Source organism: Pangasianodon hypophthalmus, chromosome 29 (assembly GCF_027358585.1).
Source record: "Pangasianodon hypophthalmus isolate fPanHyp1 chromosome 29, fPanHyp1.pri, whole genome shotgun sequence".
Classification (NCBI taxonomy): Eukaryota; Metazoa; Chordata; class Actinopteri; order Siluriformes; family Pangasiidae; genus Pangasianodon; species Pangasianodon hypophthalmus.
The window spans coordinates 10,173,729-10,193,420 of NC_069738.1; the positions used below are offsets into that span (position 1 = coordinate 10,173,729).

General features: G+C 36.2%; 2 protein-coding genes across 3 annotated transcripts; both read right to left on the reverse strand.

Annotated features, from left to right (window-relative positions):
- Nucleotides 1–408: 408 nt before the first annotated feature.
- atp6v1c1b (ATPase H+ transporting V1 subunit C1b) lies at nt 409–12,436 on the reverse strand. 2 transcript variants are annotated; one of them, XM_026942185.3, is made up of 13 exons: nt 12,257–12,436; nt 10,188–10,360; nt 10,020–10,087; nt 9,845–9,930; nt 8,790–8,884; nt 7,147–7,238; nt 6,240–6,338; nt 4,839–4,907; nt 3,139–3,231; nt 2,760–2,853; nt 1,688–1,785; nt 1,476–1,599; nt 409–1,400 (listed from the first exon to the last, which is right to left on the reverse strand). In XM_026942185.3, exons 2-13 carry the CDS (start codon nt 10,317–10,319, stop codon nt 1,305–1,307), a joined length of 1,146 nt encoding a protein of 381 aa, XP_026797986.2. In that variant the 5' UTR covers nt 10,320–10,360; nt 12,257–12,436; the 3' UTR covers nt 409–1,304. The 2 variants fall into 2 exon arrangements, with proteins under 2 accessions (XP_026797986.2, XP_026797985.2); XM_026942184.3 differs by having other exon boundaries at nt 12,215–12,435.
- A 2,879-nt stretch (nt 12,437–15,315) lies between these two features.
- On the reverse strand, nt 15,316–19,284 carry txnl4a (thioredoxin-like 4A). The gene is made up of 4 exons (XM_026942147.3): nt 19,144–19,284; nt 18,402–18,578; nt 17,054–17,157; nt 15,316–15,742 (listed from the first exon to the last, which is right to left on the reverse strand). Exons 2-4 carry the CDS (start codon nt 18,552–18,554, stop codon nt 15,571–15,573), a joined length of 429 nt encoding a protein of 142 aa, XP_026797948.1. The 5' UTR covers nt 18,555–18,578; nt 19,144–19,284; the 3' UTR covers nt 15,316–15,570.
- Between the last annotated feature and the right edge of the window lie 408 nt (nt 19,285–19,692).

The following is a 19,692-nucleotide window of genomic DNA, read 5'->3' on the forward strand; positions in this document are numbered from 1 at the left end:
TTCCTGAATCTTTCCTCCAAAAGAACACATTCAGCCTGAGGTGACTTTGGTGCTTGGACCCCTATATGTAATAACCTTGATAATATGGTTTGTGATTTCCACCATTGTAATAAAATAACATGCTTATGCAATGCTTATCTTACTTTAAAAAAACAAGTTATTTAATTTCCACTGATACTCACAATGACATCTAGCTGACTTATTTTTGTACCAAAAGTTTCTTTATCCCTGCATTTTTCTTGTTAAATAATTCATTTCAGTTTGTAGGTCTTATACGACAGTATCATTCTTAACTGTTAGTTTGTACCAGTTATATATTGTTTAATGTATTAATGTCATTAAGTACCATGATGTGATGTTTTTATCGTATCAGCCGCCCATGGCGTGGGGAAAAAAACTGAAAATAGATTGTTTATACACATTTATTGGTATTTCACTAAAACACATTATAATTATCAAGCACATTTTCATTCAAATCTCAAAAATGACAAATACAGTAAGTCTCCCAACAACAAAATGAAACACAACCACAATTACTAACTCTATAAACATACATCTGTGTGTGGATAAAGCAGGAATCACAATTGGCCATACGATGACTTAAAGCCTGACCAAAATAGCACCTTTATAGAGAATTGTGGAATTCTGTGGGTTAGGGTTAGACAAAACACATGGCATTAATGCTAATGCTGAGATTTTTCCAGTGTAAAAATGAGTATGTAATGAAACACAACACATAAGCAAGAACATGGCCAAAACTCTGGACTCAATAATTATCATTTGACTATGAGATAGATGGAAGGAAAGGTACAGTGAACAAAGAGAAAATATGATTAATGAATTAAGGGAATGGTTTAGTATTTTTGATCCAACAGATTTTTTTTATCCACAGTAATTGCACTTTTACTACAGTTGAGTCCATTTAGTTATTTCCTAAACCTTAAGAAAGTTTCAAAACTTAATACAATTCTCTGTTTAACTGTCTGTTTGAAACGTGGTTTCAAAAATGGGTTTTCAAAAATTGCTGCCAGTGTTAAAGCCGAGTTGGCAATGTGGCATTTAAAAAGACATGCATCACTTAGATAAGAGTCAATCAAAGTTGCAACATAGACACAGTTTTAAGACTTTAATATTGATAGCACCAATCTCCACAATAAACCTTATACTCTTGTATAAAATTACTAAATTAAACCCCAAATATCAAAGTAAATATGGAAAAAAATCACACTTAGCTCAAAAGCTCGGAATCATTCCCCTGAACATGAAATTCCCAGTTCTGTGAATTAAAACATGATGGTGTGGCTTTATTTAAAATCAAGAAGACTGCAGTCAATCTTGTAATAAACATAGGGGTAATATTCCTGCTGGCTCAGGTTCAGACCAGGGATGTCCATAGAGGCCTAAGGGAAAGAGATGTTAGTGAGAATGTGTCATTTTCAACAATGGAGTACAAAGTTACATTAGTGCTGACTCACATCAATAATTACAGCACTGCTGTCCAGATGCTTGTAAAGCTCATGGAGGACCTCACGCAGCTTCTTCATGTTTTTCTTATTGGGTTGCAAAAGCATAGCCTGGAAGTTGACTGGCAATCCATACCTATAGACAAGAGGAACTACTATTGGATTTTATATTCATCAAAACATGATGCAATATTAAGTGAACCAACACAACATCATCATTATACCTCAAAACTGATTCGGTAAAAACCCGGAGAGCCTTGATGTGGATCCATGCGATGAATGCTTCACTAAAATTCACCTTCAACCATCGTACCAGTGGGCCCTGTGGAAATACAAGGGCAGGTTTATTCCCTTACTACAACACTCACAATTTGGCTTATAAAAATAAAAAAAATTTAAAAATTTAAAAAGCAAAGCAAAAAACAAGTGCAACCTATTACATTAGACACTAACGCTCCTTTACGGTCATGTGATTTTAGCCAGTTCATACAATGCATGGAAATATTGGGCTTCTAGGAATCCAGGGCTCTGTATACAGATAAATACAGCTCCAAGTGTGGGCAAGAGGAATGTGCAAAACTACAGATTCAGTAGAATAACAAGGGCAGAATAAGGGCAGAGAACAACAGGAGCTCAGCAGACTGAATGCATAATTTTACAGTATGTGTCCCATATACGAAGAAGTAACATGGATAAAATATACTACCATATATTGCAATATAATCTGTTCAAATTTTGCAATATTTTCCATTCATATACACAAATAGACAACAAATTAAAGGAAAAACTGAGTCTCTGTTACAGTATTTGGAAATTTCTTCTCAGCATGGTTTGGGTTCATTTAGAGGGAAGCGTCACTGCAAATCAATACAAAGTTCTTCTGACTGATCACCTTTGTTCTGTGAGGAAATATCGCTATCCTGATGGGAGTGATCTCTCCCAGGACGAACCTGCCCCCATAGACAGGGTACGAGGGCTCACTAAATGGTTTAATGAAGACGAATATGGTGTGTATCATATGCTATGGCCTTCAGAGTCACCAGAGCTCAACTCGACTGAACACATACGTGATTTACATTTAGACACCATCATCAAATCACCATTTGAGGGAACATTTTTTAGAAGAACGATGTCCAGTACAGATCCAGAGACTTGCAACACCTACATTAAGGCAAACCGAAGCCCTTCTGATGGCTTACTAACACATTATATTGTTTTTTTTCTTTAATTTAGCACCAATTTTTACAAATATCATCATACACATACGATTAAGTAATGAGTAGTACGGCATCATACAAACTGCTTTTTCTTGTCTGTAGAGAGCCGAGTCATCTCCTCTTTGTTGGCCTTCAGCTCATCTTCGTTGTACTGGAAGTCACGCACAACGAACCTGGCGTAAAGAACGGCAAATTATCTTTAACACCTTTTCATAGTTTTTATCAACATGACAATCTTTCCACCTCAGCTTGGTGTAAATGATTTGCAATGTTTAGGAATTACTTTCAGGTTTTATGCACAAGCATGAATGCAAGCTGAAATATGAAGTCATGGAATATGGAATTAGCTTTGACTCACTGAATCAACAAATCAGTTGGATTATTAAACCACTGAATATCTTTACAAATGCTATATTACAACTTCTAGCCAAAAGTAAGATAGCTCTTGAGATACTCACTTATTTTCCCTGGCCTTGAGTCTGAAGTCATCTATCGCCTTTTGAAAGAGAGTGACGCTGAAGAGCCCACTGTCCTGGTCTTCAAAAAGCAGACTATGAGAGAAGGAAGGGGTTAAACGTTTGAGATTGTATGCCCATCATATCAAGATGTAAAAGAATGAAATCAGGTTCATAATTCATGATTACATCATCGACCAGACAGTGATGTCAAGAACTTAATGAATGTAATAAATCTTACATAAAAATTTAAATTAATTCTAAGTAAGATGACAGTGATGATGTCATAGCATCAAAACATAGCATCTGTGATCATTACATCACAAAAACTGAGCAAAAGACAAGAAGGCAAAATATGGAAAAAGGAATAAAAATATAAAATGTGAGTTTTGTTGAATTGGACAGACTCTGTTTCTAAAGACGACAATTTCTTTTCAGTTTTTCCAAACAGCTGGGAAGATAACAGGTGTGTGTGTGTGTGTGTGTGTGTGTGTGAGCATAGGGCTAAGGTCCTTGTGCCTGTGTTTGTCACCATGACCACACAGAGGGAGGAGTTTAATTGGTTTCCATAGACACCGGCTCCACTGATCACCCAGGTCAACCTATCTGTTTCTAAGTGACCGATGTAGAAAGTACACATGAGTTTGGAAGACAGCTTGGTTAATTTCGAGTGCAGTTTCCCAAGCCACTGGAAGAGCACAATAGTTCCAAAATTCAGAGTGCACTGTGTTTATCATATTTTATTTTAAATCATATTTCTCAAACAATATTACATCATTCTTTACTAACATACATCAAAAAGGTTTTGTTATTAATTACTGAAAGAAGCAGGAATGATAGCACAATGCATCAGTGACCCTGACTCTATTTATTTTACAGGAAATCGATTTGTATTTTTAGAAACTTAGCACAAAAGAGAGTCCATTTACTTTCTGAGAAGCATGACAGAACCACTGCAGACCTCTGTTGAGCCTTTTGGGTGAGTCGTACCTCGCATTGTGCTAATAACCCTAGTAAACAGGTTGAAACTGGAATTATAGTGAGTAAACTAGAAACCTATCCAGCTGAAATAAACTGTTTGCCTCGCACCTCCAGGGTTGGGGGTTCGATTCCCGCCCTATGTACGTGGAGTTTGCATGTTCTCCAAGGGTTCGGTAGTTTCCTCCCTCAGTCCAAAGACATGCGTTGTAAGCTGATTGGCATTTCTTAATTGTCCGTAGTGAGTGAATGGGTATGTGAGTGTGTGTGTGTGTGTGTGCACTTGACATCTAACCTTATTAAATCAGATTTCCCAAATGTGTCATGATTAAACAAACTAACTTGTTTGACGTCTGGGTGATAAACCAGTGCTACTGCATCAGTCATCGTATAGATTAAGCATGTTTAGAAGATTAAGAGCTATCAGCAGGTAGATGAAGGGCATTGTGGGTCATCATGGATCGTTAACCAAAGTGAAAATAGCCCAAAGTTTCAAGGAAAGAAGTTTCAACTAAACAAGTCAACTCAGAATTTCCTTTTAAAGTTTCATTTTAATTAATGAAGACTTGTATGCAAGTCTTTCAGGGTGGATTTTTCCTTTAAGTGCATATCAATGTTTTTTATGGGTTAGTTTAATATCTCCTTGAGATATTATCCATGTTTTATTCATAAAATCCACGTTTTAATGGATAAATTTGGAACATTCATCCTTGGATATTACTTACTTTGAAGATCGTGGAACCACCATTTCAGAGAGGGTTTCATACGACTTCTCCCAGTCAGCATAACTTGTTCTGTGTGAGTGAATATTTACAATATTATAACAGGCATAACCACTGTATAGGGCATTTAAATCTCAGTATGTTAGCAACATCAAGACTAGCAACATCTAGAATTCTAGAGATGCTACATGCTAAGAAATCTTTTTTTTTTTTTTTTTTTTTTTTTTTTTTACTGAAAAGTAACATGGATAAAAACATTAATATACTACCATCTTATTCCATCAATGACTGAGAAGCCACGTCTAGTTTGCATACTTGCTAGACCGTGCGCATTGCATTCATTCTTTTTCATTTAAAAAACCACCATAGATGGTTAAAATTCAAAATAATATTTACAATATTCACAAAAACCTCTGAAATTTTTCATTTGATTTTTAATTCACCATTTCAGATTCATTAAAAAAAAAAATTCATTTCATTCACAAAATTAATGAATGAGCTTGAATATCCTAGATGTGCATCAGCAATTACTGAGTCGCTAGTAGCAAAAAAGGATAGATTAAAGTTTTGTGTTACTGCCTAATGCACACTATGTGCTTTTTATCATAACTTTTATGAAAAGTTACAGAGTATAAAACCCTGAGAATAACCAACTAGTACTTCCAGGTGAAGCGTCTGAGAAGCGCTTTTTCATATTTGTACTCTTGAGTATTTGATAAATTTTGTTTGGTGAAACACATAGAAACAATTAAAAAGAAGTTTTTACAATTTCGTATTTAAATATTTTTTGCAAAAAAAAAAAAAAAAATCCTAATTTTAGTGTGTAAAATAAAATAAATAGGTAATAAAATGAAAAGGTGCTTCCTAGTTTTCACATTTAAATTTGAAATGAAAAACAAATGAACGCAACTTACACGGATCCGTCAGTAATGTTAAGAAACTGGAATCCGTTGGTGAAAAACATATGATTTAATCTCTGTGGTTAAGCAACGGTTGATAATTCCCATAATGCACTTCAAACATATCAAATGTAACATTGAGAAATGGCTGCAAGCAACTAAGATCAACTAATATGTAACATTAGCTGTGAGTGTTATCAGTTCTATAACACTTATCAGTAACATAATTGCTAGAGGTTTGTTGGATCTACCTGCACCATCTGTCAGGTTCAGCTCTGCATGTTGATTTAGGCAACTATTATCACTTGCTGGTTATAATGTTTGCTTTCCTTCAGACTTTTTTTGTCTCTCAGTATCTATGTACACTGTTTCAAATGGCATCTTCTTCTCAATATCTGTTTCATGCCCTTTAAACACTAGCATTTGGGATAAATTATTGCTTAGTGAAGATGGCAACCACTGATCTACAAAAATTAGAGTAAATAATTCAAGCCATAAATCTTACTTTGGAACGACTACAAGCAGAGTAGTAAGATATTCCGAGTCCAGCACGAAATCCTCTTTCTTCACAAGGTCAGCCAAACTCCTTGTCTGAAGACTCCCCCTAGTGAATACAAAATGTTATCATACCAGCTTTGGGATGAATAGCGGGAAATAAATGCATTATAATAATGAGATTCCACACACTTGTTATGTGTTTAATCATTTTTATCAACACTGAATCTAAAGATACATGCATTCAAAACATGTTAATTCATCTCAAGCATGAATCTCACCTTATACAGTTTCTATGTTGACAATGGCTGCATTTTGCTCTTAAGTAACAGGGTTGAGATTTTTTTGCTTGTTTTTATTTTAGCATTGAATTCACAAAAACACAAAATGCGGTTACCTAGCATCCATGAAAAAAAAAATTTAAATTATTTATTTACTATTTTTAATTTGGGTAACAGGTTTATACTTTCAAAGTGACCTCATCAGTCAGTATCATTGAGAATAAAGAAAATAGAATGAAAATGTATTTTTCTTCTTCCCATGATCTTTCGGAAATTTGACTTGTGGAAATATTTCATAATGATGAATGTGTTCAAAGGGTTAAATGAATGTTGTGGACCTAAAATGTACATTTTTATAACCTATAATGAAAGACTGAAATGTTAAATGGATACACACATTAACCCTGCATGTGTACTCTAGATAGGTTTTAATAAGGTTTATCTGAAATATACATATAGGTTGTTTACCTGTGTTTACATGTCTTTTACCTTTACCACTTTATCAGTGGGACACAAACGGCACCCAGTCATGGCATCACTCAAAAGCTTTATGTTGTATAGTTGATGAGATGCAACATCAGCTATAAACATTTGTGATATTACGATAGAGTGGTAAAATGTTAAACTTTCACTTACGCATTCTTTCTCTCCAGGTTCTGCAGGTTGCCTTTTATATTATTGTAAGCTGAAGCTCTGGCTTTCAGATCATTATCTATCTGAGTCACTTGCTGTATAAAAAAAAAAAAAAAAAAGTTAGTAGAAAGGAATATGTTAAAAGTGCTATCTTATGATAAAAACGTACCAAACCACAGTAGGATTTAACCTATAACAAATGTTTGCAAGTTCGGTTTCTGCTTCCTTAATTGTCTTCGGTTCTGGAGCTGAACCAAAATCCCATCTCTCCTAGATCTAACATGCACTGGGCCTGATATAGCAATCTTTTAGTAAAGTTGTGTGTAAATGTTTGTGTAAGCCAAACTGACCTACAGATTTCCCCTGGATTTATAAAGGTTTCAGAAACAAAAGCTGATTTTTTTTTTCATATGTTTATGAATCACCTGCAAATTACCAGGTGTGTGTACAGCGCAGGTGATTTGCATTTGGCAACACCCACAAAACTCCATAAAAGGCAAAGTTCACAGCGCTGAATTGAGAAGTAAACAGCAAGAAAATATAAAAAGACTTTCTCAGAATTGGAAGTGAAAGTTATTTTGACTCATGTCTATGCCAATACAAATTCAGTATATATTATTTAACAACGTAACAACCCCTTGAAAAGGCCAAACTCTGGAGCCAAATTACAGAAAAGGTGAATTAGATGTGAATTGACAGGAAAAACAAACAAACAAAAAACTACTACTGTAGCCAGATGATCGTGGACACCAAGGACATCACGCTGGGAAACCACTTTTTTGGGTTTTTTTTTTCCATAATTCAAAGTGTCTCGGTGACTTTTGGCCAGAATGCACAAATGCACCCTCCATGATTTTGGAAAAGCAGGAAGGCATGTGAGTGTGATAGTAAGACTGACGATGGCACATGAGGGATTATATGGCACATTGCAGCTTGAGACATACCAGATCGGTCACTTATCGGTCACTGAGTGGTGGCTCTAAATAAAGTGTTGCACAGCATTAAAAAAGTATGCCTTAGCAAACGGAACCGATTTACACACTACCTGAGCCCATGCTTTTATACAGCAGCATTCCTGATTGAATGTCTGGTGTTATTCGTCTTAAGTTACGGATTTATCTTTGCTTAAATACTTTAATTCTTTTTTCATATTTAATATTTCTTTAGGTAATGCCTTTAACATGAAATGACTATGTTTGACAAAATATTCATGAAATTTGTGTGTGTAATTGAAATTAAGCTATTTAATTGTGACAGCGTAATCAGTATATAAAGGTGCAGGAACTCATCCCAGTTGATATGATTTGAAGCTGATCAACTGAGGTTTACATTAGTTAGTCTTCTTATGCATAAATTTACACACAATCAAGAGCAAGAGTAGGATATGAACTTTTTTTCCCCTGAAATTACAGGATTTTCATGAATACCAAATTTCTTATGTAACAAACAATTTATGAATAAATCTGTTCACATCCAGCTTGATAAATGAGGCCCAATGTCAGTGTGCTACTTGTATATTTAAGCCGTGACACACACACACACACACACACACGGTTTCAATAATTACTTTTGGCCAGCTCAGAAAAAAATCCTGTTTTTTTAACAAGTAGGGCTGTCCGGTAGTAAAAAGTTGGCCTATGCCTCACCTTCGAGATGATTTCTGAGATATTCTTCAGGGACTGTTTGATTGGATACTTGGCCATATCCCACTGGAACCTTGTGATGTAGGTCACCAAATCAACTGCATAAAAATAAAATCACTTAGTTCAGTGTATAGATGGATTATATAAGCGGTTGTATGACTATTCCTTTTTACCAGTCTACCACTAAGCCTAACTAAAAACAAAAAGTTGACTAGTAGTCTTTTTCATAGTTAAAGCAAAACCTGCTGAGTGCAGTACACTCCATACAGTGATATATGATTTTTATTACAACCTGCCTCACTGTTTTTTCAACAGGCCTGACTAGTTGATAACCTCATAGCAGCAATTAATGAACGTATTAATTGATTACTCTATGCAATCCCTAATATACACTCACCGTCCACTTTAATAGGAACATCTACACCTATTCATTCATGCAGTTATCCAATCAGCCAATCATGTGGCAGCAGGACAATGCATAAAATCTTGCAGATACAGGTCAAGAGCTTCATGCAGACGGGTCTGAGCTGACAGGAAGTATATAATTCACTCACTGAAACTTGAAGACTGTCATCTTCACTCTTCACTCAGTGTTTTTTGTTTTTTGCACCATTCTGTATAAACTCTAGAGACTGTTTTGTGTGAAAATCCCAGGAGCTCAGCAGTTTCTGAAATACTCAAACCGGCCCATCTGGTACCAACAGCCATGCCACGGTTAAAGTGACTGAGATCACACTTTTCCCCCATTCTGATGTTTGATGTGAACTAACTGAAGCTTTTGATGTATCATGTATCTGCATGATTTTATGCATTGTGCTGCTGCACCATGATTGGCTGATTGGATAACTGCATAAATGCGCAGGTGTAAAAATTGACCTAAAATTGACCAATTCCACTTTCAGAGCCAAAGTTATTGGTGTTAAATGATGATAAATGATAATAATACATGAAAAAAAAATTAGCTTAGTTTATGTCACTTCAAAAATTCACAAATATACAGATGTGGCCCGAACAGTATTTGAGTGTGTGACCTCCCCTGTTATAGTGCACGCACTTACCTCCGTTGGCTAAAAGATTTTCCAGGACTTTATCTCTACTATCCTCTAAAACGTCAGCCATGTAGTGGGCTACTTTCTTCACCACACTAAGAGAATAAAAATAACAATCTTATTGTCTTAAAGTGATAAAAAAATTTGTATGCTTTTTCTCTGTAGCTGTAAATAAAAGTCAAACCTTTCCACAAATGAGTCCAGTTTGGCGAGCTCATCTGACAGACCTACAAGCACATCCAGGGTTCCTACCTGTTCAGGAACACACAAGTTTAGGACAAAATATCACTGTGTGCAAGCTTCCCTCAAAGTATTTCAAACACAACGTGACATGAAACAGAGCTCGCTTCACCTTGAGGTCTGGAATAGAGAACTTGTGGTTGGTGGACAGATTGTTGGTGCGAGTGGTGGCTGCATTCATCCTCTCCCATGTCTGCTGACACATCTTCTCACCGGGAGCGGATATCAACCAGAACTCTGCCATGACTCCTCTTCAGACAGTACACCAAGCCACTATACATTCAACTGGACATGTACAGAAGATAGAAAGCAGAACTTCATAAATCTGGCTTCTAGCTTTCATGTAAGTTACTGCACCAAATCAAAATGTTTGTATCGATCATGTTTGAATTGGCCAGAAGGTGTTGATTAATTTTCTAGAACAGCAGGAAGCACAGTAGTAACATTTATTTCACAGGGACTCACAGAATCTAAACATAATAATAAACAGATTCAAACTGAACGATACTGAAGAAAAATGCGATATGCGATAACTTGTTAAATAATGAGATATGCGATACAATAATGCTATAAGTGTGTAAAATCAATTTGAATTATATTTATATATATATATTTATATATTTAAAAACTGAAAATGATATAACCGACATACATGTTTCATGTTCTTCTGAGGAAAAGAAAGCTGTCTCGCCCTAAATTTCTGACTTTTTTTCTTAAATTTTACGAAAGTATTAAAATCATTCAGTTATCACCCTTCGCGATATTTCCATTTGCGATATTTCAGTACTTTCCCTAAAACATGCTATATTTTATCAAGTAGAAACATATAATCAGTGATATAGTGAAATTTGGAGATGTTTTGTTTAACAGATATGGAAGGAGTCTCCAGTGACAACATAGAACGGAGACCTTTTTTTGCGTTTCGCAGTTTCTCTGTCACTGTCACATGACTTTTTATTATTAATTCGAATACAGAGGGAAAAGCGATGGAGGATGGTGAGGCAACAGCTGTTTGTAACACAAGTGATACTAGGAACTAACTTGTTTCACAGACTTTAACATTAAATGTAAGTAGAAGTGCAAAGGAAAACTATGTAACATCATAGAGAAATATGTCGTGATGTTCATTAATAAATCAGAAATTGGAATTTTTGGCAAATTGAGGTGGTATAAGAGGAATAAATAACTTTGGAACGTGTTGTTCTTGGAGAATAATCTTCGAGGTGGTAATGTCTCACACACCACATCTTCAGTGATTCATTTCCTGTAACACCACGTCCTGAAGTGTTTTATTTCCTTACTTAATTGCATTAGAGAGAAATTTTAGTCCAACCCAGTTTAAACCTGCCATAAGATGGTGGGAAAAAAAGAGTAAATCAGTGAAGCAGAATTGTTCCTTTTTTAATAATAACAATAATAATTTCACCACTGAATCTATAACACGTATGAAATGGTTTAAATTTCACTGGAGAGGGTTTGCAGTGGACTGATGGCTGATTCTTTACGCCACTGTGTCCCTGTTGCTCTCAGAAATAAATCAGAAATCAGAATTCTTGGCAAATCGAGGTGGTATAAGAGGAATAAAACACTTTGGAATGTTTTGTTCTTTTAAAATAATCTTCGAGGTGGTAACGGCTCACATCACATCTTCAGTGATTCGTTTCCTGTAACACCACATCCTGAAGTGTTTTATTTCCTTTTTTAGTCCAAACCAATTTAAACCTGCCATAAGATGGTGGGGGGGAAAAAAGAGTAAATCAATGGAGCAGAACTGTTCCTTTTTTAATAATAGATTAATAGATTAATAATAATAGAAAGAAAAGGGCTTGCAGTGGATGGATGGCTGATGCTGATGCCATGTGTCTCTGTTGCTGTTTAACTTGTAAGAAGAATTTAGGAAGATCTCTCTGCCTTTATGTTTCACATTTCCCCCATTTAATTCCTCAAACAGCAGTCACGAGTTTCCTGATCACCAGGACTGCATGTGTGCTCACTGTACCTCATTATATTTACATTAAAGCCAATTCCCCACAGCACAGACCAGGACATGCCTAGTGTTCACTTACACCTCTTACACATTTAAATGGAGTTTAAAGAAATATAAATACTAAAGTAAACCTTACTCAAACATCCCTTTACCTGCAAAGATCTGAGTGCTGATACTTCTTTAGATGTACATACCGTCACTTTGATTAGAGGCGTCACTTTAATAAACCATACTGCGTTATGTTAATTTAAAAAATAATAATAGTAATAATAATAACTGCTGCGATTTAAAATAAAGAGCTCGCGCTGTTCATGAGGTTGCTGTGACAGTGGCGTCTTTCCCCGCAGCTGCACTCGGAGTCAGCTGATCTCTGGAGGTGTGTTCACTAATGTAAAGTGCTGCGCAGAAATACAACCCCCTCCGCTTCTTCTTCTTCTTCTTCTTCTTCTTATTATTATTAATGAAGAGGAAATATTTTACAAACATGGCAAAACAGCATCCTCATAGCAAAAAGCATAAACTCTACAAATCAGGCATCATTTATAGTTTTAAAAACATAAAACAAAGATGAGATTTTTGGAATTTTAACTTTTCATTATTATGAGTGAGCAACAGTAAGTTAGCTAAGTGAGCTAAGTAAGCAATTTTTTCAGTCTAAACCAAGAATAGGACTTCACATATTTTGACTTGTGTATAAAAAACAACTGACATAGAAACAATTGTTAACAAGACATTTTTGTGAAGACCATTGTGTCTTCCATTAACAGCCATCCATCCGTTTTCTGTACCGCTTATCCTACACAGGGTCGCGGGGAGCCTGGAGTCTATCCCAGGGGACTCGGGGGGGAAAGGGCAGGGGACACTCTGGACGGGGTGCCAACCCATCACAGGGCACAATCACACACTCTCACACACCCATTCACTCACTACGGACAGTTTGGAAATGCCAATCAGCCTACAACGCATGTCTTTGGACTGGGGAAGGAAACTGGAGTACCCGGAGGAAACCCTCAAAGCACCGGGAGAACATGCAAACTGCACACACTCAGGGCAGAAGCGGGAATCGAACCCCCAACCCCCTTCCATTCTTCCATTAACATATCAAACATGATGATTGCTTATTATTTCAGTTTTTTTAAATATACATTTTGTCTCTAGCCATTTAGATATGTCTTCTCAAAAAGTTTTAACAAAACTACACTGAAAGAATAGATGATCAGATGTTTCTATGTGCTCCTCACAAAAGCTATGGCTGTTATATCTCATCAAAAAAAATTATTTTATTGCAAAATTAAGTTTCTATTATCCAATACAGGATATAAAAACAATACAATTATAATACAATACTACTTCTTAATGACCTGGTTGAGACTTCTTTTTGCAGAAATACTACCATGACACACAAAAACAAAATTCAAACAAATATATATGTATATATTCGGATATGTTGAAAAAAAAAAATAGTTATGTGTTGCATGGATAGCTGAGGGGTTAACAGCCATTATGGAAAAGAAAGAAAGAAAGAAAGAAAAACAACCCAAATATGCACCAAGTATATATCAAAGTGAACACACCTATTCTCTATTCTTTACATGGCTGACTCCTTAAGCGTTTACTGCCAATTAAAGTGCACTACATTTAGTATGTTATATGTTATACACACTTATATACTAAAAATATACTAATGTTATACCCACTTCATATACACATATATTCAATAATAAAGCACTTGTAATTGAGCTTGTGAAATTATTATTTTTTTTGCATTTAAGTGTTAGATAATGTTGTACAATGTCTCCCCCTATCGGTGTGGAGGTTAACTACCCAGTTATAGAGGATCATTTTAGACTGCAGCTGAGAAAATGTAATGTGTTTTGAAGTTCTGATTAAATCTAATATTATACAGAATGGAAAAATAAACAGTTTAACCATTCCAAGCTCAACAGTGAATATTTTTAAGCCACAAGGCCTAAATATTATTGGTTAGCAGAGCATTCTCAACACAACACTGTATACCTAATACACTCGTATCAAGCGCCACACACACTGCCATGACCATTTCAATGCCATCCTCCTATAGGTCCACCATTCAAATAATATCCGGTCAATGGTCTTCCCTTTTCAATGATGGACAGGGTAGAATGTAACTGATGAATTAGGAATACACTTGATATACACTCAGAAACTGTATGCAATAAAGTGACCTACTATACAGCAGTTTTACCTGATAAACATCACCAGTACAGTAGCTATAAAGAACATATACCTAATGAAGTGGCCACTGATTGGACTTGTGAACTAGCCTTGTCTAAAACAGTCCATCATTGACTATAGAAATCACATGATTCCATGTTGAAGTGTTGTATGAAACAACTAAATACATACCACTATATAAAACGTTAAAACTTACTGGCAACATTTATGTATCTATGCTGTTATGACTGTGATCATCCCAAGGCTAAACATTTACAATAACAGCACATCTCAATGTGTTTTATTCCTCTTATACCACAGCAGTTTGTCTACGCTTACAATTTTGTACTTATTAAAGCACGAGAAGGGTTTTTTTAAGCATTTTACCCATTTATACAGCTTTTGTTCCCACACCAGTCTCCTTATATTCTCTCTTCATGTTAAAAAGACAAAAAAACACAACTTTGCATGAAGATTTTTTTCCCAGCTCTAACTGGAGACTCGTTCCAAGAATGACAAATAAATGTCTCCTTACAGAAAATATCATATCAACAACAACACATATTTCTTAATCCGTTGGTGGGACATATGAGTCCCTGTATAAGTTTCTCTATTTATTTTTCTAATGATGAGGTTTACACACGCATAATCAGGAATGACCAAGTTGATCAATTAAGAGGTGAAAGGAGAAAGCTTTGTTGAAAATCTCACAGAACTGTTTAAAAAAATAATAATCACCTGTAGATTCTTACTTGTTATTACAAATTGTTAAATTCTTTTTATCTGTGATAGCCGTAGTGCCGAGCAAGAGTAAATTATATCCGAATGCATTCATTCATTCATTCCAGTGTAAAATGCCCCTAATATTTACTCAAAGTGATGACAAGGGCAGCCGTCTGATTTAACTAAGATGTAACAAGATATAACTGACTTAATGTAAAGTTTTAAAAAATATTACTAAACATGCTGTGTAAATATGAGGGGCAGGATTGACTCAGTCGAGTTTCCTTTTCTTACCCACAATGCAAACAGAGTAACATTTGAAAATGACCTCAAACAGTTTCTCGTAAAACATTTATTCACAACATTGAAAAAAATATGACAATAAATTGACACGGGTCACACGTTTTCCTGATCATAGATGAAAATTACGAAAAACTTCCTTAAATAGGGGGAAAAAAAAGTTATTAACACAAGGGCAGGTCAGTGCTGTGTCCATATGAATAAACAAACTGTCCCAGTGAGGCGTCCATCCAGATTAATGTCACTGAATAAACTGGATAATATGTTTCAAGTAAGAAAAATATATATAAAGTTAGTATCTGTATTTGGTTGAGTAGTCTTTGGGGGACACCACAAGACCTCTTCCTTTGCGTGCTCCCCTGTAGACGGTCTCAATAATGTCGATCATCTCCTGTTTGTCCTCCATCGTCCAGTTGATCTTGTTATTGTTACCTGTGCCCAAGTCGATCATGATGTGCTTGTTCCTGTAGAAATAACGGTTAACTATATCAGAAGTGACATTTTACAACAGATCCATTAAATCATCTCAGACAAAATGCTCGTAAGCCAGCAATCTCATAGCTGACCATCCTGTCCTACAGATCCTGAGCCAGATATTGTAATAATATCTGTGCCAATATTGTAATTAAAGTCGAACAATATACTGTCAGACTCACAAGGAAACGCTACAAGTGCTCCACCCATGAGTGCATGTGGCCAAAGTTACTTGTCTATGCTAAACTTCATGCTAGGCTTTAGGAGTCAGCATGGATTTATATATGTATGGCTTGCTGACTCAAATATATCACAAAGTTTGTGGACACCTGACCATCACACCCAAATGTGCTTGTTGAAGATCCCATTCCAGATTTAGTTCTCCTTTGCACTCTTCTGGGAAGGCCTTCCACTAGATTTTGGAGTGTGGCTGTGGGGATTTGTGCTCATTCAGCCACAAGAGCATTGGTGAAGTCAGGCAAGTAGGTGGTGTTCCAGTTCATCCCAAAGGTGTTCAGTGGGGTTGAGGTCAGGGCTCTGTGCAGGACACTCGAGTTCTTCCACTCCAACCTTCACACACCATGTCTTCATGGAGCTCGCTTTGTGCACAGGGGCATTGTGATGCTGGAACAGGTTTGGGCCTCTTAGTTCCAGTGAAGGGAAATTATAATCCTACAGCATACATAGACATTCTATACAATTGTGTGCTTCTAACTTTGTGGGAACAGTTTACGGAAGAACCTCATATGGTCAGGTGTCCGCACACATTTGGCCATATAATGTAGCTTACCATTTCATTAGAAAGATTTTATAACCTTTAACACCATTCGAAACAATAATAATGGTAAAATTTATAGTTACATTTAACTTACATGAGACAAGTTAGTTCCTGTAATAGTCATCAGCCTCTATTTTACTCTCTTAAAGTTAATAAAGTCCTCTGTCCTGAAGACTTTCCTGTGGCAGAACGCTTAAAGTTACAGCTTTACCTCTGACTGACCCTGCAGCCGTGGTGGCTGGCAGTTTTTAAAATATTTGAAGCCCAAGTGTCTGTTATTCAAGTACATATTTGTACATGTTCTGTTATATAGTGTTTTTTAACATAAACCCTGATCCTAACGTTATAAATGGTTTAAAAGAATTTTTATGCAGCTGCAGCCTTTGCTTGAGAAATTAATAGCGCAAATTTAGGAAGACATGCCACATTTATTTATTTACTTACTTACTTATTTTTATTATGAGCCATTATATTAAACCACATCAGACTGCAATCTCAGATAGAGTCTTTTTCTTAAACATACCTGAAGAAGAACATGACTGTGCAGGGGTCGTACAGTTCGTACATCTTGTTGAAATCTGGCACTTCAGTGATATCCACCAGGTAAATCACAGCAAAATTCTTGACCTGTGGGTTCACAGAAAAACAGATCAGCTTCAAATGAAAGAGCCTGAAGCAAAAATAATTTTTCCACACATATATTGCAGTCACCTTGCAGTGTGTTGCATAACTTGAACTAAAAGTATATACATATTTAAGTATATAAACTCTACATAAAATCAAAAAAATCCATCACACTCACTTGACTACTGCAGGTTATATGGATGTGTTAATCTGTTTGTGGGAATCTCACTAAATTTATCAACAAAGCAACTTGGAATTCAAGTAGATTTCTTAAGCCTTGTTGCATATGCAGCCCTACTAAGGAAAACAGCAGTATCCATCAAATTTCCAACACTTAGAATATATTCATTTTTTTCTTTTTGATTAAGATCAACCTTAATATTGCTCACTGATATATTTGATTATGTAGCAATTACCTGTTTGGCTGGATAAAGTAAACTCTGAAGGAATCACTACCTTATTCCTTAAAGGAAAAATCCACCCTGAATGCTATGCATATTAGTATTTATTATTAAATTACAAATTAATGATCTCAAAAGATTTATTCTGTAATGAAACTATGAGATAACATTTTTAATCAACATGTTGCTCTATTTTCCCTCCAGCACAAGTGAGAATTGATAAGTTTCCTACATTACCCACAATCCCGTTTGACTACCTGCTGATTGTGGTGCAGTGGAATTTAGCCCTTGCATCATCTCTACCTAAAGAGAGCGATGCAGCAGCGCTTTAGTCATTTAGTCTGTTTAGTCTTCCAAAACTTTTATGCTAATACCGTCATCAACACCTTTGTGCTCGTCAATCCTGATTGCATTGCATTGCATTCTAGTATATATGGAGCCCACTGTTTGCAGGCTCCACTAGCTTGGATTTCTCTTGAATAAGGAAAATGGTGAGTGATAAAAAAAAGTACTTGCTTTTTTTCTGTTTTAGGAGCTAACATCGAAACATGCCTGTTCCCCTAAAGTTTGAGATTGCTGATTTTTTTTTTCCTATTAAACTCCATTGTCTCTGCACAAGTAATGTTCCCCATGACTTTGGCACAGTCCACTGGAACAACAAAAATACCGCACCAACCAACAAATTAGCACCACCCTCACTAAGCACATCACAAATATATTGTATTCCATATATTGGACTTTTCCTTTAAATGCACCAGAGGTTCTCAGGTCTGAGTATAAAGTGAACCTCAGATCACAAAGCTGAAAGATCTGATAAATCACAGTGTACAAAGTGCATCTAAAGACCTTTTCAGCAATGCTGTACAAAACTTCATCCATTTTCATGCATGTAGGGTCCCAGTCGTGGCCAAATCGAATGACAAGCACACGGTCCTCTTCAGATAAAATGGCCTGGTCCACCTGCCAGCCATTGTGGAGGTGAGGAAGCATGTACGACATCTTGGCTCAAGAGAACAGTACTGTCTAAAAGTGAAAACAAATTAGCTATATTTATATAACTGTAGGATTGAAAATGAAGTGCGCGTATATACAGGGTTTTTCGGTAACCACCAGAAGGGGAAAGACAGTTGCTGTTCTTTTTTTTTCCTCAGTGTAGACATTAGAAACGTTAAAATGTCTACTTATTGAAAATAACTTTTAAAACCAACCTTAAAATGCATTTTATTTGCATATTTTCAAACTTTTCCGGAGTAAACTCATTTCAGTTCATACATTGTCTAATTATTGTAAATGACAGAACTGTTCATTGTTCTGCATATTAAATCTACATAAAATTGATTGTTTTTTTTAAACAAACTTACACAAAATGAACATTTTATTCTTTGAAGATGCAATGTACAGTAATTAATAATAGAGTGTATGTAAACAGCGTTATGATGGGTACCGTAAAACCCTGTATGTACGCGCACAAGGGTTTCTGCTGAGGCTAGTAAGCAACATTCTAGACATTTCTAGGCGCAAAACAGTTGTAACTCATTTCACAAAAAAATCCATACAGTTCTTATCAGTAAATATAAGGAAATCTTACCTTTAAGCAAATGAAAGCAGACAAGCGTTTGTTTGCTTCTGTTTCTTTTGTGTAACACCGCACACAACCGCACACAGTCCTTTCAGCCTCCGGACGCGGTTCCAGGAAGTGACGTCACCTCGAACAAACTAAAGCGTTTCAAAGCTTGTAGCGTGCGCACGTCGCCGCCTTTCTGTACGGAGTGAAAATGCAGGAGAGAGAGAGAGAGAGAGAGAGAGAGAGAGAGAGAGAGAGAGAGAGAGAGAGAGAGAGAGAACATCTGCTGGGCATTGTAGAGCCAGATACACTATATGGCTAAAAGTACGTGGACACCTGACCATCAGCACCATATGAGGTTCTTCCTCAAACTGTTGCTGTATGCTGTAGGATTATAATTTCCCTTCACTGGAACTAAGAGGCACAAACCTGTTCCAGCATCACAATGCCCCTGTGCACAAAGCGAGCTCCATGAAGACATGGTGTGTGAAGGTTGGAGTGGAAGATCTCGAGTGTCCTGCACAGAGCCCTGACCTCAACCCCACTGAACTCCTTTGGGATGAACTTTAACAC

Coding starts and splice junctions, on each gene's coding strand:
- atp6v1c1b (XM_026942185.3), bottom strand. CDS start 10,319: ATGGCAGAGTTCTGGTTGATATCCGCTCCCGGTGAGAAGATGTGTCAG. Junction 8,885..9,844: donor AAATCTTTTAGCCAACGGAG/GTAAGTGCGTGC, acceptor ATTTTTATGCAG/TTGATTTGGTGACCTACATC. Junction 3,232..4,838: donor GTGGTTCCACGATCTTCAAA/GTAAGTAATATC, acceptor CTTCTCTCATAG/TCTGCTTTTTGAAGACCAGG.
- txnl4a (XM_026942147.3), bottom strand. CDS start 18,554: ATGTCGTACATGCTTCCTCACCTCCACAATGGCTGGCAGGTGGACCAG. Junction 17,158..18,401: donor TGTACAGCATTGCTGAAAAG/GTCTTTAGATGC, acceptor GTGAACCCACAG/GTCAAGAATTTTGCTGTGAT. Junction 15,743..17,053: donor ACAGTCATGTTCTTCTTCAG/GTATGTTTAAGA, acceptor TTATTTCTACAG/GAACAAGCACATCATGATCG.